The sequence below is a fragment of the Mustela nivalis genome, assembly GCF_964662115.1.
Source record: "Mustela nivalis genome assembly, chromosome: 16".
Lineage (NCBI taxonomy): Eukaryota > Metazoa > Chordata > Mammalia > Carnivora > Mustelidae > Mustela > Mustela nivalis.
In genome coordinates, this window is record NC_139035.1 from 8298652 (window position 1) to 8317419 (window position 18768).

Here is an 18768-nt window from a genome sequence, read left to right on the forward strand (position 1 = left end):
TGAGCGTAATTTTTCGTTGTAGCTCTGTCGCAGAACTCGGACAGAGACGAAGGCAGCGCTTGTGTCTCGGAGCGGTTGATCTTCTCCAGTCAGGAGTTGTTTGTAGTTTCGTACTTGTAAAATTGAAATCGATGCTGGAAAATATTCCAACTATTTTCTGTCACATGCTATTCCCAGAATGAAAGCTTTGCAGTCCACTTTGCAACTCTAAATTAGTAAATATAGCTCCTTCCAAAAGTTTATCACAGGAAGCCTGGACACTGGAGATGTGGCATCTTAGACTTTTTTCCCATTCGCAAGTCATAAGGATACAAGTGATCAATTTTATGCGGGTAACTTAAATCGCATTTGAATCATTATATAAATATGCACACACGTGTGCACACATATGGTATGCTTATACATCTAAGCTTGTATTTTTATATTGAAAGAATATATATCACTTCCCATCTCATTCTCTGTGGCAAAAATTTCGGAATAATATTACCTTTCTCAAGTACATTTGCTTACTCTTGACATTCACAACAAATTTGTATCTATTTTCCGACTATTTTTATTTTAAATTCTGAATAAAGATGACTGAGTGTCTTCGGGAACGCTGTGTGTCTTCTGTGAGCTGAACTGCACAGCATGGCATTTTAGAGAAGTAGAGACACCTGAGAGATGAGTGTGACCCCCTGGTCTCAGCATCTGCCTTTCGCCCTCCATGCCTCCCCACAGCAGACGCTTTCTGGGTAAGGAGACAGGCCCGGAGACGGAAGGTTCGGGGATTGACTGGAATCTGTGATGTCTGACTGCTGCTCTCGTGTTTTCTGCCGAACTCACTCACTGACTTATCGGTTTCCAGAAGGAGGGAGGTGGGCTAGAAGCGATCATCAAAAGCGAAATAGTACGTGCAGGTGAACAGATGTTTAGGAAAGCCGGCTAATCCAGAAAGCTCGAGACCGGAAGTTGGATGGTTAATCCAAAGGTCAGGAACTCATGATCTCTGTGTTGGGCTGAGACATTTTCTTTATGTACGGACCACCCGATTTTCTGTGCCACATCATTTTTTTCTGGGTACACCCCATCCAAATTCATCTTTTGATGCATCCAATTTTGGTTTCTTGAAACCAGCCAAGGACATAAGGCAGGCTCCCTGCAGAATTTGCTGTTTCAATGACCCTCTCCCGCCAAGTCTTTTTTTTTTTTAAGATTTTATTTATTTGACAGATAGACAGCACAAGTAGGCAGAGCCACAGGCAGAGGCAGAGGGAGAGGGGGAAGCAGGCTCTCCGCTGAGCAGGGAGCCCAAGGTGGGGCTTAATTCCAGGACCCTAGGATTATGACCCGAGCCAAAGGCAGCCACTTAACCAGCTGAGCCACCCAGGGCCACCCACCCCGCCAAGTCCTTTTTATGATTATCTCATGTACGGATTAACTTGACAGACTTAAAAACAAACAAACACAAACAAACAAACAAACAAAAACACCTCTGCTTTGTTGATTCTTTCTAAATCATTCTACTTTGTTTTCACTGAATCAGCAAACTCTTTTTTTTTTACAATCAGATCTCTGAGTTCACCAAACTTTAAGTCATGCTCATGTAAGCAGCAGAACCAGGCTCGGGGGTACCAGGGATTAGCGGTTGGCGGCCAAAAGCACTGAGTGTACCCTGTTCTTCATTCAGTACCTTTACTAGAGACCAAAGCAAAGTGTTGGCTCACTCGATGATCAGGCTAAGTGGCTGTCCTTGAGAGAGCTGCCGCTCTACTTTGGAGGGAACCACTCGAGTCAGACAAATGAAAATGTGCAAAATAGGAACTCACTCGTTCCAGAAGACGACTCCGCAGTGCACTCCCCATGCACACTTTTTCTTCCCTTTGCACCGGGAACTTGGAGGCAGCCAACTTGGAGGCAGAAGAAAGGGAGCTTTCTCTGTCCCCTTTTTGCTTTCTCTTCCTCTGGGTTAAGAAGAGCAGCGTCACACCACCCAGAAGCTGGGCCAGTGGAACGTTCTTATACGAAGCCAACTTCAAAGCAGTGGCCACTGTTCAGCCTAGAGAGATTCACCTCTGACCCACAGATTTGCGAGTGACCTGCTACTCAGTTCGGGATGGGGGCAGCGGTGGGCAGGGGGTGCTGCAGCCCTGCTTTCTTTAGGGAGCTGATCTCTTCCTTGCATGAAATCCTAGAAGGAGTGTTTTCTTAGGTCAGGCTGCTGAAAATGCAAATGGTTTCCAAACAGGTTAAAATAAATTCTTGAATTGAGAACCCACGCCTGCTTTTTATTTTTATTTTTTTAAATTTATTTATTTGACAGAGATCACAAGTAGGCAGAAAGGTAGCATGCCTGCTTTTTAAAGGGCGCTATGAATGCATTAAGTCCCGTTCCTAGAATGCTAATGAATGGAGAAATCAACAAGTAATGAACAACTAACCTCTGTCTCCATCGGGAGAGTGAAATCTTTCTACTTTTTATCATTTTTTTGTGATCCAAGCATCCATTCGTTTTCCTTTCTTGATTAGGTCATAGTATTTGCCAACATGATTAGCGTACACAACTGCTTCACACACACACACACACATACACACACACAATAATGCATTATAGCTGCCTCCTCACCCCCTTGCTACGTCTGTTGTGGCCAGAGGGATGGGGCAGCATCTTTCCGTATGGATTTCATGAACAATCAGTTCCACAAAATGTTCTTTGAAGAAAGCAATACAGGATTTACTTTGGGACATAGTGCATCAACTACACCTTTTCTTTGTTGGGGGGACATGCATTAGCATATGAAAGCCTTGATACGTCTTAGCAATGATTGATTCTTTGTAAAGTTGAAGTGGGCTTTCTTGAAATAATAATATAAAGAAGAACATCAGTAAACCTTGCAGATTTTACAGCTAAGAGGTAAGGACGTGGCTCGAAGGGTTCCAATCCGCCCTAGGGGCCTGAGTTGAGAGACGGGTCACCCGTCTAGGCCTGGAAGTGACACCGTGGCACCTCCCTGAGGATCGCGTGGTTTCTCGCAGTTCTGTGATCATCTTTCATCCCTACCTCACGCGGAGCCAGCCCTGGTCTTTATCATCACTGCAGTTGGTTTAGACCCTGCAGCGCGATGTCATGGCCAGACCCGTGCTCTACCTCACAGGCAGGACGAGCTGCTCTCCGCGGGCGCACAGGCAGGCCCTGCCCAGTACCAGGTCTGCCTGCTGGCCGTGAGCCCCAAGCTGTGGGGACTCCAGGCACCTGAGACTGTGTCGTGGAATGACAGGCGGGCGGGGCCTCTCCATGACCACCGGGGTGGGGGGGTGGAGACTGTAGATGGGCAAGGAGAAGAAACCTCTGTTTTCCTCTCAGTTCACAGGCTCCCCAAAGGGATTTTTGGTTTATGTTCTTCCTTCTTCTCGGGGCTCTAGAATCATTTCTGAGTATCTACAGAAAGAAGGCGTGTGTGCAGGTCGTTAATTTGTTCATCCGGTGTTTATACATATGCTCCTGAAGTGAGTCTGGACTGTGGCGATGCCGACTGTGGTGGCAGGGACCTGCGGCGGGCTTCGGAATGAGCCCTGGGCTTCCAGAACACACAGGCTGGATGTTCTGGCCTATGTTGCCTGAAATCTGGGAACTTTTCCTTCTCAGCCTCAAGACCTCTTGCTTCTCCAGAGTCAGGTCAGCTGTCATCTTTTCAGGGAAGCCTTCCTCAACCACCCTCTGCCTTCCTCCGTGCTTTGTTCGAACTGCACTTTGATCAAGGGCCCCCGACGTCCTAATTATCCTTTGAATGACCGATGGAGAGCAGGACCCATATGCCGGTCTTTTTTGTGTCTCAAGCATGTAGCCCCATACCAGGCACTGAGGCGACACTCACTCCGTGAATCTGCAACGGTTTGCATTTTCAAGCTCACCTTTTTCAGCTGCCACAACTGAAGGAGGGGGAGCAATCCTGAGCCAAAACAGAATTTGATGTATATGTGCAACTTTTTTTTTTTTTTTAAGATTTTATTTATTTATTTGACAGAGGAGATCGCAAGTAGGCAGGGAGGCAGCCAGAGAGAGAGGAAGCAGGCTCCCTGCTGAGCAGAGAGCCCGATGTGGGGCTCGATCTCAGGACCCTGAGATCATGACCTGAGCCAAAGACAGGCTTTAACCCATTGAGCCACTCGGGCGCCCCAGGCGCCCCAGTTTTTAAAAAAATATTTTATGACCTCTTATCTATATCCTCATGTTTGGAACAAATCTTCAATATGTGTATGTCTAATTACTGTCATCACATAACGCAAATCTAAATTTTTATTATGTAATGATGTATATCCAGTGAGCACACGATAAATATTAATCACAGCCATGAAATATGCTTTGATCTCACTGAAACTAGAACAGCTTCTCATCCTGTTCAGGCCATTGGACTACTCGTTGTGTTATTAGTTGGTCCTTAAGCTTTGAAGGTCATGGTTAATGGACCTGTTAGTGCTGTTCGCAGTTACAGAAACGCCTTCGACTTTACAAATTTGATGGCAGTCATTTGGAATGAGTTCTATATTTTTACAAGCTTTTGGTTTCCCCAGTGGCCTAATATATTAAAGACTGACTGTTAACTTGCAAATCTGGTGAGAGTTTTTTTTTTTTTTTAAATCAGCCAAATTTGACATTTTACATAATGCCCATGTTCTGTATCACAGGCCAAGGAGATGACATAGAATTGAGGCAGGGGAACATTTTTCTTGTCTTCCGTGGCCAGGCAGAACAGCCCTTGGAAGATGATCCTTGGAAAGAGAGCATCATTTCTTGCTCCAACCAAATAGACTTAACTTCTGTTATGTCTCCCACTTTAAAATAATCATTTCTGTGACCTGTGTCTGAAAGTGCTCCCGTGTTTCCACATGTCCCTTAAAACACAAGCCGTTAGCGTTGCGTTTTTATTTCTTCTTTTGAATGATGCCACCGTGTTCAGCTGCTGGGCCTGGCAGGGTCAGAGGTTCCTGGACTCCTCGGGCTTTTTGCCAGAATAGGAAGGCCTGAGCCAGTGCAGGTGAGCAGCGCATGTCAATAAATGCTTTTCTGCGAACAAGCGATGTTCTTGGCATTTTAGAATTCCATTGTGGGGAATTTACGTAAGCTGTTTATGTAACCAGTGTTCTAATGTTGGACATTTTGACTATTTAATTTAATATTTTGACCCCCCCCCCCCCAGGGTCCACGCTCCCTTCTTGGTTCCAGATCTCCCCCTCTTGAGCATGGAGAGCAGATGACCCCAAGGAAAGGCTGTAAGATGTGCTTGGGCCTGTCTCCAGATATGTCACACGATAACTGCTTTTGGGGTAGGATTTGCAGGGTTCGAAAGGGTGGGCTCACCAAAAATCTGAGCTCTCCCCAGGGACTGTCCTTGCTTAATCCTTGGTACTTAGTCACTCTTGTTCCCAATGCTCTGTTTTCCAGCTTTTGGGGCGCCCCACTCATGGCATTGTACATTCTTTCTTGTTGTCAGATTGTGAAATCTTCAGTGTGACCTCATGTTCCCAATCTCCGAGGTCCCAGTGTATAAAACTCTATTGAATTAATGAATAATTCTCTAGGAACTGAAGTTGTTTTCATTTAAATGCTGTTAGCTAATGGTTAGTATTCCGACATACTGATTGCACGTGAGCCCTTGTTTCTTTCCACCAGTCTGTTGGGATTTGAACTCACCTGGCTTTACTCACCTTTTTGACCCTTTAAGCTATAATATGGTTTGGTCCATCTAAAGCAACAACAACAACAAAAACCAGACACAGGAAACTGAATACCTGTTTACATAATAGGAACCACAGGCCATGGAGAGCTACAAAATTAAACAGTCGCTGACCTCTGTTCTCTGGAGAAAGAGGTATAAGGCCCCAAGTGGTAAAGACTTTAGCAAAGAGGTGTGTATCCACAAAGGGCCACTGAGGAGAGGCACAAACCAGGCCTGGGAGATGTTGGAGGACTTTCTGGAAGAAGGAACACCAAAACTGTATTTATTTATTTTAAAATAAATTTATTAGAGAGCTTGGGGCAGGGTGTCAACAGAGGGGGAGAGAGAGAGGCCCTAAGCAGACTCTACACTGAGCACAGAGCCCCACATGGGGCTCGATCTCACGACCCTGAGATCACAACCTGAGCCAAAATCAAGAGTTGGGTGCCTAATGGACTGCACCGCTCAGGCGCCCCCAAAATTTAACTTTAGAGGCAAGGCTCATGCCAGGCAGAGAGGAAACCTGGAGAGAGAAGTGATGTCACACGAAAAGGACACACAGGGCAGTGTTGGAATGTGGGAAGCAGGAATACACTGCAGGTCCGTGCCAGGGACCTACCTGTCTCTGTGTCCTGTCGGTATTGGGGAACCAATGAAGAGTGTGAAACAGGGCTGGGAAAGCAGGCAGGAAATGATTGGTGCCTGCGGTAGAGATGGAGGCAGGGGGTTGGGGAAGTATTTAGGAGGTAAAGTTGGCCAGTAGTTGATGTGAGAAGTGATGAGAAGAAAGGAATCAGGTACTTTTCCTCCTAACTATGACTATTAGTACCTGTTTCTTTGGTCTAAATCCCCAAATAATTAATTTTTTAAAAAAATAATTAATTTTTATTAAAGAGAGAAGGGGTGCACAAGTGGGTGAGGTACAGAGGAAGAGAGAGAGACTCCTAAGCCGGTTCCATACACAGTGCGAAGCCTGACGTGGGACTCGATTTCATGACCCTGAGATCATGACCTGAGCTGAAATCAAGAGTCAGGCGCTTACTGACTGAGCCTCCTGGGTACCCCTCCAGTGACATTTCTATATCCCTGGGAATGAGCCTGCGGGATGCCTTATGACTTAAGCCAATGACTTAAAATGACAAATATTAGTCATATTTCCATTTGGCTTACATTTTCCCTAAAGCAAGTCTAATTTTTGTTTTCAGATTTACATATATTTCTATGACTATTCAAACTAGATTTGTAGATTTAACAAGAAGAACTTTAAATCCCAGGTATTGGGTTTCAAGAATTGTATCAGAAGAGAGATTGTAGCTGATTTACTGATTCCCAGCATGGCCAGCGTATAGGCTTCCTTCACCTCCCAGCCGGGCTGCTTCCTGCTCTCTACAGTACACCCACCATACTCCTGCCTCTGGCCTTGGTGCTGGTAAAAGGGCCCTCCTTTATAGAACAGACACTAAGTAGATAATACAGTATAGCGAAAAAGTATAAATACCTCTTCTTGGCCAGTCCTACTCTAAGGAGTAGTCTTGTTTCTAACAGAAGGGTATTGAAAATCACCAAATCAAAATATTAAATCAAATAGTCGAAATGTCCAACATTAGAACACTGGTTACATAAACAGCTTACGTAAATTCCCCACAATGGAATTCTAAAATGCCAAGAACATCGCTTGTTCGCAGAAAAGCATTTATTGACATGACAGATGTTCAAAATATCTCCATATCTCCAAGGGGAAATAGGATAAAAGTAGTATATCTTATATGATTCCATTTTTGCCAAAAAAATAGATACAGATATATACCCAAAATATCTTCTTCACACTCTAGCTTTTATATCCCACACATGTGGACTCAATTTCTGCTCTCTGCCAACTCGTATATGGAACTCGGCATCTCTCTGAGTTCTCCAGAAGACTTCATATGCACAAAGCACTGGTCGGCATGGACGCTGCTGTGGAGGATATTATAAGAAAGAAGATGGTGAGCATTTACACCACACGTCCCTTAGAAACAACGTGACCACAGTCTCCGTCGATATGGTTCTTGCTTTCGAAGTCCCTTCTAGGCTGTATTTCCACTCAGGAACCTTTGTCTTCTCTTTGGCTTACCCTCTTCCTATCACTTTCAGTGTCTTTGCTTTGTCACATTGTGAGGACACTAATTCCTTACCTTTCTCTTACGGAGAATACTGCCTCAAATGCACGTACATTCAAACTAGCCTGGATCCCCAGTAAAAGAGAAAGTTAACATTACAGCCTTGTACACACACACACACACACACACACACACACACAGCAAAAGGAAGTTTAGTAAAACAGTTCTTAAGACTGCAATCCATATTTTTCATTTTATGACCTTCTAGTGGGCCATGACCCAGCATTTGAGAAAGGTCCCTAGGAGGCCAGCTGATGAGCACAAAACTTCAGCAGTCCCTCTGGAATCTTCTCAGATTATCAAGTTATTTCTTCCAAACACCTAGTGAATAAATTGTTTTCCATCCCTTTACACACCTGTGTAGGAGGTGGAGGGATGTCATAGTTTACATTAGCTGTTTCCAAGCACTGGGGTCATTGGTGTATTTTCTTCACATTGTCTAAGAAGTTTTCTGCACTGAGCACATGTTATTTTTGTAAAAGGAAATGTAAATAGTAAAAAAAAAAAAAAATTTGAAGAAAAGGCTCTGCTCAGGTTCTCCCTCTTCTCAGAAACCCTCCCTGACCAAACCCTCCCAAGAGGGGTTAGCTCCCTCCGTCCATTTGTCCATTTTGCCCTTTTGACTTCTTGTCCCAGCACTTACTTCTTTGCCTTATAATGATCTGTTTTCATCATGTTTTCCTCCTGGTTCTCAGGCCCTTCTCCTCCCCCGGCTTTATCCCTCTAATAGACCTCTCCTTTCCCTCTGCAATGAAATGCCTTTTTTTTTTTTTTTAAAGATTTTATTTATTTATTGAGAGAGTGAGCATGAATGGGGTGGGGAGGGCCAGAGGCAGAGGGAGAAGCAGACTCCCCACTGAGCAGGGAGCCCGATGAGGGCTTGATCCTAGGACCCCATGACCCTGACCTGAGCTAAAGGCAGCCACCCAACACCCAACTGACTGGGTCACCCAGGCATCCCTGCAATGAAATTCTCAAGCTGATATCCATAGATGGGCTGTGAATCTTCCAAAAATGGATGCAAAATTTAATGTTTATTCATTTCTTTTTCTGGGAAGCAGAGCCCATTAGTTGTTGAGTGCCTGCATTGTGCCGGGCCAAGTTCTAGGTCCCATCCTTGGTCAGACCCTCAAAATGCTGGAGAATTCCTAACCCACCGTTCTCCATACTCACCCTGTTTCCTTTGCTGGCCTGGAACAGAGGGGCCACGAGGTGAGGACTTGTCTTTCTCGCTCACCACCAGAGTCCTACCTCCTAGAACGGCAGGCATGAGACGTGGCCAATGATGCAGCATTAGGAGGTAGAGAAGACATTTATTTCACGATCCCCATTTTTCAGAGTTGAATAAAGGTCCTGATGCAACTTGAGGGAGAAGGAAGGAACCTCAGGCATCGTTAGACTCTGGGAAGTTAGCCTAGGCTCTCTGCTCAGTCTTCTCGCAGAATTGGCTGTGGCGCAGCATTTGATCCCGACCCGTGTGAGCTCTGTCTCCTTGTCCCTCAGCCTGGGACCCGTGGTTGCCTCGGCCCTTTCCGTCTCGCAATTCCACACGTGTGGCGGACTCGGGGACCCAGGCCAAGTCTGCAGGTTTAGCTTAGCGTGAACACCCAGGCGTCCCGACGCCTCACCCTTGGGTTAGAGAACACAACACTCCTTCCCTTTGGCTTCGTGTCATATGGATCATTTTGGGTTTTGAAGATAGTCTGTTCCATAGAAAGTGGACAGGTGTTGTTTCGACAGAGGGCTGATGTCTCAAGGTGACCCGTTGACCCACCAAGACCTACCAGAGCGTGAGTCACAACCCCGCCTCCGTGCCCTGTTAGGGTGTGAATGTCTGATATGGCGAACATGTTCTGAGCCCAAAAACTCCCATGAAGAACGGTCAGGTTGTCTCATTTTGCCATCAATTGTATTTTGAGATGTTAAGTGGGTAGAAAAACTGCTATTTCCGGGGAAGCAGATTCTCCCAACTACTGCAAAATCTTTCTAAAATCAGGTCATTCTGTCTCTAATCCCAATTGTATTTCGTTCGTTTTCTTCCGACTCTTTTTGTGTGACTGGGACTGTGTGTTTAAAGTTCAGCTTCGTGTGCGGTGCTCCTCTGATCGTGGCGGCACGTACAATAAGATGTTTACAAAAGCCAACCTGAGACCGATACTATACAGCAGTTTAGCAGCAAATTTCTACTCTGGGTATTTAACAATAATTGGGATCTTTCTATTGGCTTTACATACACTCAGATTAGTAGTAAAATCTAAGCACCAGCCCATTTGGCAAACTCCTGCACTTCAGGCTCACAAATTTGCTTCTGATTGTGCTTTTCATTCGCACCTAGCTCAGATTTTTGCTTGGTGCTTTTTTAAATCCTCTCATTTACATACTGTGGTAAATTTAAAATGAGAACAGATGAGTGCTGCTAAACTTTCCTATTTCACTGATGAATATGGTATTTTGCTTCAACTATCTAGCTGTTATATATTCAATGACCTTTAAAACATGAAATAGATCCTTCTCTTCGGATACGCTGTGCAAGATGGATTATTAGTATTGTCTTCCCTTTGAGACGATGAGTGTGAGACCCCGAGGCGGAGCAGAGCACCTGAGAACTATGGTCGCGGAGCGGAAATTCCACTTCCTGTGGGTGGGCTCACGCTGTCACCAGGGTGAAGGGGGGTCCTTCACGTGGGGTCGTCTTGGGCCGCGCAGGTGATGCGTCCGCTCTGAATGCATTTCTCCCTGCCCTGCACTCCGGGGCACTACGGTCTGGCACCGGGCCCCTTTGGGGTGTTAGGTGGCGTAGCTGAAGTAGGAATAAGAAAAGTAGCGTTTTGGGGTGGCTAATAAGGATTTGGCTCTAGCTAAGCTTAATAGGTTCTTTTTTATTTTTTTTTTAAGAATTTTTATTTATTTATTTGTCAGAGAGAGCACAAGGAGGGGGAGCTGCAGGCAGAGGGAGAAGCAGGCTCCCCGCTGAGCTGGGAGCCCCATGTGGGACTTGATCCTAGGCCCTGAGCGGAAGGCAGACGCTTAACTGACTGAGCCACCCAGACGCCCCGAAGCTTAATATGTTCTTATGTCATTTATTATTATTCATAGTCATGAGCTCATTCTCCAGAGGAGCAGAGTGAGGCCTGGGGAGGTGTCCAGGAAAAGTCGGAACCTGAGAGGAGTTCAGGCAGCAAAAACAATTGTATTCAGGAAGTCTTGCAAATAGGGGAGAAAGACCTCAGTCTAGAACTGGCCTGGATTTCAAATTCAGCAAGGAAAAGTGGGGGTTTGCAGGCGGGGAGTGGGACAGAGTGGGCGTGGGGGGGTGGGGGGTGGGAATCAGGGGATGGAAAGTGACAGAAAGTGCATTCTGGCCAAACCAGCCTAATAGGGTTCTTCCGGAAGGTGGGCAGGGTGCGCCTCATACACACCACCTGGGGAGCAGTGAAAGGAGGAGGAATACTGATCAGATATCAAGGTTGATCAGATACGGAGGGTGGGGCTGGATGTGGGGGGGGGGGGGATGCTCTTTTGATGGACAAGATTCTGGGCAACGCAGGCCTGACCAGGGAGGACACTGAAGCCCGAGACCAAAGCAGAGTTGCGAAGAGCGCTGGGAGAAACCTTCTCCAGAGGTTACATTATGAGATGATTGAGATTTCTAAACTCATGCTCCATCTGGAGCCTGGTCTCCCAGGTACATAGGCCTGTGTCCCCCACTGGCTGGTGGGCGCAGCTGCAGAGACCTCTTTCCTGGCTCCTGCATCTTGGATAGTGAGCGGCTTAGCGCCTCGCAGCCCTATGGGGCCATTTATGTGGTCAGGATTTCGATAAACCCCCCAGATGTGCCATTCATAGTGTGGGTGTCCAGTGGTCAGAAAACTTCCTGGGGGAGGTAGAACGGAATACCTTTGTAGCAGGGTTCGTATGAGTTTCAGTAACCTAAATCAGTATTACTTTTAAAGTGATATATACTGCTTATAATAAAAATGCCATGATGTATAAGACAAGAAAAATGTAGGGCACGATCTTAAAGAAAAGTACAACTATATTAAAAGAAGGGAATCTTTCTGCCCTTCAACGGACGAATGGATAAGGAAGATGTGGTCCATATACACTATGGAGTATTATGCCTCCATCAGAAAGGATGAATATCCAACTTTTGTAGCAACATGGACGGGACTGGAAGAGATTATGCTGAGTGAAATAAGTCAAGCAGAGAGAGTCAATTATCATATGGTTTCACTTATTTGTGGAGCATAACAAATAACATGGAGGACAAGGGGTGTTAGAGAGGAGAAGGGAGTTGGGGGAAATTGGAAGGGGAGGTGAATCATGAGAGACTGTGGACTCTGAAAAACAATCTGAGGGGTTTGAAGTGGCAGGGGAGTGGGAGGTTGGGGTACCAGGTGGTGGGTATTATAGAGGGCACAGATTGCATGGAGCACTGGGTGTGGTGCAAAAATAATGAATACTGTTATGCTGAAAATAAATTTAATTTTAAAAAAATGTTAAAAAAAGATAATAAATGTTCATTTTTTAAGCTACTAAAAAAAAGAAGGGAATCTTTCTATTTCAGAATGAAGGAATAAAAAGTGTTTTTTTAAAGATTTTATTTATTCATTTGACAGACAGAGATCATAATTAGGCAGAGAGGCAGGTAGAGAGAGAGGAAGGCAAGCAGGGTCCCCACTGAGCAGAGAGCCCAACACGGGGCTCGATCCCAGGACCCTGAGATCATGACCTGAGCCGAAGGCAGTGGCTTTAACCCACTGAGCCACGCAGGCGTCCCAGGAATAAAAAGTTTTAAAAGCCATAACGGGGGGTGCCTGGCATCTGCCTTCACTTCGGGTCATGATCCCAGAGTCCCAGGATCCAGCCCTGGGTCAGGTTTCCTGCGCAGTGGGGAGTCTGCTTCTCCCTCTCCCTCTGCTCTTCCCCCTGCCCCCTGTTCCCCAACTCATGGTCATGCGGGCTCTCTCTCTCCTACTCTCTCTCTCAAATAAATAAAATCTTAAAAAAAAAAAAAAAGCTAAAACAAAAAAATTTCTAGGCAATTTTGAGGTCTCTTTCTCTCCTAATATGGAAAAGTAGGCCAACTGCTAAACACTTAATTGCGTTACTTCCATCTATCTTGCTCACACTAATTTGTGCTAAGAAACTGGAGGTTCTGAAATTTAATAAATGACCCTAAATCAAAATATCTTACTCCAAATTCAGCTTGATAGAAAGCCAAGCTGGTGTCACTATATCTTCCTTTAGGCAAAACTGATATATTAAATCCAAATTTCCAAAATGGATTAGCTAAGTGGTCATTCTTCACTTAGCAACATAATCGCTGTAGTAAATTTCCCTCGGAGTGCTTGTAAAGCACAATTTCGTATGTTAGAACCCCCGTGCCACACTTCAAGGGCAGAGTGCATTTGAAAATATTAAACCCAACAAACCAGCAGTTTCAGATCTCTCCCAGGATTTGGTTGGGCACGATCCTGGGCCCTAAGGAGATGAAAAAGGGGTCAGAATGGACTCTGCACCCAAGGCAGGTGTATTCAGGGAGCGAGGACCGAGGTCGCAGGGAGTCCAGTGACTACTCTGGGGGGCGGAGTCAGGGGGAGAAGGGGTGGTGGGCAGGGGGAGCTTGGATCACTGGCCCCTTCCTTGGTCTCACCATCCAAGTTTTGTGTGTCCTCAACTGCTGATCCGTCGAGTTTGTCTTGACGGAAAGTCCTCTCCTTCATCTCCTCTCTCGTGGATTAACTGAAAGGGAGAGCCCGACGTCATTAGGTCTGAGAAGAGTGCGCAGGTTCTGTTCACCCTTGATCCTGCCCCGGCCGCCGCGACATTCCCTTACCGTTCTGTAGCTGGTGTGGGTCGCGCGGCTGATCCCAGTCCACTGGGCCTTTGGGCGTACTGAGAGATAAAAGCTGTGGGGGGCATTTCTGGAACAGAGTCAGATGACAGATTTGGGCAGAGATGGGCAAAATAAGTAGTATTTTTTAAAAAAATGGGTGCGTCGGATATAATGAAGCTAGTGTGGGAGAATCTGCTTCAGAAAATGATTTCTTAGAAGACATTAGAGTGAGCTGTTGGCTGTGTCTGTGGTTCTTTTCATGCATAGACATAAGGAAAACCAGTCTTTTCACCTTTATTTTTATTCTAATATACCTAGGTCAAAGTGGGTCATTCCCAGCATTAAGAAAGGGGTGTGGGGCCAGGGAAAGTAGTTTACTTTTTGTTTTTGATGAGAGGGAGGTTTTTTTCTTCCTTTTCTTTTTATTCTGAGGGGCAGTCTTCCCTTTATCTCCTCTTTCTCATTGTGCTTTTCCTGGACCTTTTATTATGCTTTTATTTAACTTCCTATTGTAGAACTGGGCTTGAGGGAGGGGGAATGGCCAGAGTTCAGCCTGAAAGTCTTTTGGTGTAGATGCTATATTTTTATTTAATGTGAAATACACTCATCGTGCTGTCTTCTAAAGAACATTTGTTTTTAAGGGTCTTTGTGCATTCATCTGGGGGGAAAAAAAAGCAACCAAATCTGCTCTATTCAAATTCCCAATTCTAGGGGAGCAGATTGTCGCAGAATATATGGAGATGAACTTCCAAAAATGAAAACGGATGGAGAAATCATAGGTATTCATCACACATGCTGGAAACATTAGTGCTTGGGAGTAATGAATGGGTATCTTGCTTTATCACAATTAGCTTATCAATTATTTCCTAATTTTTCTTTATGGAAAGAATCCTACAAATGGTCAAGTTCGGCCTGAGTCTCCTTTGTTGATCCTGGAGACACAAAAGAAGTTTCATTCTCCATGTCCAGTCAACAGTGGAAATTATTGCAAACTAGAGATAAGTCATGTAAAGGTCTTTGTTGTTTCACAGTGGGTTTTGCATCCAAGGCAGTGTTCTTTCTTCTTAAATGTAACGCAAGAGCCCTGCAGAAGAGATGTGGAGAGATTCCACTCTTTAAGTAAAAACGCTTTGGCTTTGCTTGCCCCACGCGTCTCCATATTTATAACGGCTTCATCAGCATTGAGAAGCGGTTTTTTAAATGCAGTGTATTTACTTCTGAACTTTCTGCTGGTGGCAGTCTTTGTGCAAATATGACATTTGTAATGTTGGTGGTTGATGTCAAAGTCCGTCTCTAAGTTCACTGTCGCATTCGTCTTAGAAAGCTTTTGTCCTTAACATATCGATTGAAGGCAGTCGAAATTGAGTCTTTTTTTTTTTTTTTAAGATTTTATTTATTTGACAGACAGAGATCACAAGCAGGCAGAGATAGAGGAGGAAGCAGATGCGGGGCTTGATCCCAGGACCCTGAGATCATGACCTGAGCTGAACGCAGAGGCTTTAACCCACTGAGCCACCCAGGTGCCCCTCGAAATTGATTCTTAAAAGAGAGGTAATTTCTGTGTTTGTGGAATTGCAACCTCATGCTGTATGAAATTCGCTCGGCACACTCCATCCTCTTGGTGAAGTGCTTATCAGAGGTGGTTACCATCACTTACACCGTGAGGAAAGCAAGAGACAGAGGATTTGTTGGCTTGTACGGAGCCCGCATTGCCGCTGGACTGCGGTGTGTTTCTTCTCTTTCTGGCTGCAATACCCAACGGCTCTCTCTCTGTCCGGAATAGCATCAGGTCTCCTGGTAGGGACGGAGGTCCATGCATCCCGTCCTGGGAGACAGCCCAGTATGTCTCGCGAGGACAGGACACGGCTCGATGTGAGCTTGACTTTCGTGTGGGTCTGACCAAGTCACTAATTTGGGGCGCAGACTTCTCGGGAAGAAGTCTGGCTGTTTCAGATGAGGATCTTAAGATTTTTGCTGCAAGAGAAATTCATCCCCACCTTCAGCCTGGTGCACCCAGGGCCCTGTCTCTACTCTCATTTCGTGGCTTCAGCGATCCTGGTTCCACCCTAGGTGACCTCCAGTTCCCATGGTTTGACAGCATTACACATTGTACTAAAGCTCTTGCTGCTGTGTACAAATTTGCTGACACCCCTTACAATAATGATGATTACAGTCTACCTAATTATGCAACACATCGTACATATGTAATAAGTTATTATTAGAATTCTCATTATTATAGCAGTAGCTAACCTTAGATAGTACTTACTATGCACCGGCCATTGTCCTTGTTCTAAGCACGTTATTAACACATTTAATTCTTATATCCATCCTATGAGGCAAGTACTACTCAGGAAACTGAGGCACAGTGAGGTCACACAGGTACCACATGACAGAGGCAGAACCCCAAACCCACGTCTGTGAAGAAAGGATACTGATGTGAAGAACCTTAGGAATATTTTAGCTCTCACAATGCCAATCGCTATTTATTTATTTTAGAGAGCGTGAACAAGCAAGCAGGGGGCGGGGGGTGGGCAGAGGGGGAGAGAGGATCTCAGGCAGACTCCCCGCTGAGCACAGAGCTCCGTCTCCGGACCCTGAGATCATGACCTGAGCATAAATGAAGAGTCAGACGCCTGACTGACTGAGCTACCCAGGCGCCCCGCGTGATGCTGGTTTTTGAAAAGTGCCCGCTGTGGTACCAATGAGACACAGGATCGCTCTATGTTCTCATTCTCTGTGTCCCCCGAGCTGCTGTCCTACCCCTAAACCACAACTGCGGTCCCGCCAGGAGCATCCCGTCAGCTTCTGACTGAGTCCCCAACGTACGTGACGTCAGCGCCGAGTGTGTTTCTTACGCCTAACGGTGTCTCTGTGAAAACCTCATGGGCTGATCGACGGGATAAAATGTGCTGGAGAGCCTAGAGTAATCACACTCTCAGATATGTTTCTGTTACCTTACATTCAAGGCAGGTTGATGAATAAGGAGAAGGACAGGAAGTAGCGGTAATTTGAAATAAGGGAATGGCAGGAAGGACAATTCAGTAAAATCCTTTCTCCCCATAGTAAAAAATGCCGTTGCTAAGTATTGACAGTTTACTGTGATGTCACACTTGGTGCCTCACTCCAGAGCCTGTGCACTCGCTCTGCACAACACCTTCCTGTCTCCAGCAGAGTTGATGGTCCTAGTGGACCCAGTGGCCAAGAGGGGGCTTGTCCGATCGTAGTCAGGGAGAGTCCCGAGAAGTGTTGCCAGGAACAAAAGTCACTGGAAATATGGAGGAGCCTTACAAAAAGGCTACCGGGGGACAATGGGTGTACGTGAAAGAAAAAAAAAAAGTACATATCCTTGCACAAGCGTGAAGAGGGGGTGATGGTGTTACCTTCAGGAAGGCAGTGTTCTCGTCTGTTTGCACGGGCTGTTGAGCAGGTTAATGCTTCCCACGTGTTACCGCTCAGAGGCGGTGGGGTAAACCTTGTGCCACCAAGTGTCACTGTCACACCAGCTCTATTGCCTGGATGTCGCAGTATGTTCCTTTTTTAGGCTCTGTCTGTCTCCTTCCTGTCACCGTGGCAGTATCTACGTTGCAGATCTGGTGGGGCTCGAGGCTGCTATTCATCAGCGTGGCACAAATTAGATTTATAAAAAATGTATTTCACAGAGCAATTTATCAGGTGTTAATAATATACATATATATCAGTGTGTGTATGTACATATATACACCCCACAAAATGCACGGTTTCTTAAACACAGAGTTTGTGCCATGAGCATTCCTTGTACTGGAGGGTCTCGCGCACGACTGTCAGCGTTCCCTGAGGCCGCAGGTCGGGATGGAACCCGCGCCAGCCAGGGCTGGTTCATCCAAGCCGTCTTAAACTGGCAAAGTGACTGATCACCACCTCAACGCCGTGGAAGCCCAGAAACTTCCTCTCCTCTGAAAGTTGATATGGGCCCAGTTTTGGGGAACATCTCATTGGACATTTTAACATAGACAAGGATGTTTTGGAGGATTAGCAGCCCAAAGCTCCATTTCCAGGAGCTGGAGGAATTGTATTTCGGGGGCGGGGGGGGCCAATGGGCCAAGGGAGCCTGTTAATCATGAAGAGTCCGATGATAAGGCTGGAGGGTGGGTGAGTGACTTTCTTTCGGTGACGTCACAGTCACGCCAAGAAGCTCCCACCGTCTGGTCTCACCTGGGGGGGGGGGTTCTTTCTCCCATGTCCTGTCTATGTGCGCTGCCTCCAGCCCACTCGGCGGGCTCGCTGCGTCCCTCCAGGGGCTGAAGTCCGCAGCCCCCGGCCCGCACCTTCCAGCTCACCTGAGGGGAACCGCGATTCCCAGCGAGGCGGTGCCTGTTGTAGCTTATTGCCTAATTATTATACCTATTTAATGCCACTTAGAACATTGTCAGCTGTTGAGAAAGGGTAATTATCACTAGTCAAATGAAAAACACTTTTTTGGCTGCCTTACGGATACACATTTTACTGGTACCTTGATACATAATGAAGCCTGATAGCAAAACTTTCGCTTGTCTCTTCTTCAAGCCACAGCTGTTTCCCTGCTAAATTCATCCCATCTGTCTTCCCTTCCGTGAAGCTGTAGGCAGTATAGCATAAGTACAGAAGCAGTTCAGTGCTATTTTGGATAAACATAGCTGAAATTTGAATCTTTGCCATTTGCGATGCACACATTTTGTTTTACTGCTGTAAAGAGAGCTGTCAAAATACAACTACATGGATAATTTACTAAAATACAGTCAGATATAAGGTTGATCAAAGAGGAAGTGCAGTGGGTCAGCCTGACTGTTCCCGGCTGTGGTGGGCAAGGTGTCCCGGGCCTCGGGATCCCACGCGCGCTGGTTGGGGAAGGCGGCGGCTCTGCTGTCTCTGTTGCAGTCCCGCAGTGTGGCTCCAGGAGCCAGCCGTTCCTGCTGACTGTCTGTGGCATGACTAGCGGAGTCCTTGAGAGGGTTTAAAAGTCCATTTTCTTAGTCTTCAAAGAATGTGCTTCGATGGGAAACACTTTCTCTTTCTTGGCACGTCGAGCCGGATTGGAAGGACGTTACCAATCTGCTGT

General features: G+C 46.0%; 1 protein-coding gene across 11 annotated transcripts in view; it reads left to right on the top strand.

Moving 5' to 3' along the window:
• The window catches only part of SDCCAG8 (SHH signaling and ciliogenesis regulator SDCCAG8), a 229160-nt gene that overhangs the window by 177278 nt on the left and 33114 nt on the right, over positions 1–18768 (top strand). The window contains exon 17 of one of the 11 annotated variants that reach the window (XM_082702256.1): positions 576–594. The exons of the other annotated variants lie outside the window; for them this stretch is intronic. Coding sequence (XP_082558382.1) covers positions 576–579 — 4 coding nt within the window. The 3' untranslated portion in view covers positions 580–594. Of the gene's footprint in view, positions 1–575; positions 595–18768 lie in introns of those variants that run through there. 11 annotated transcript variants of the gene reach the window in all.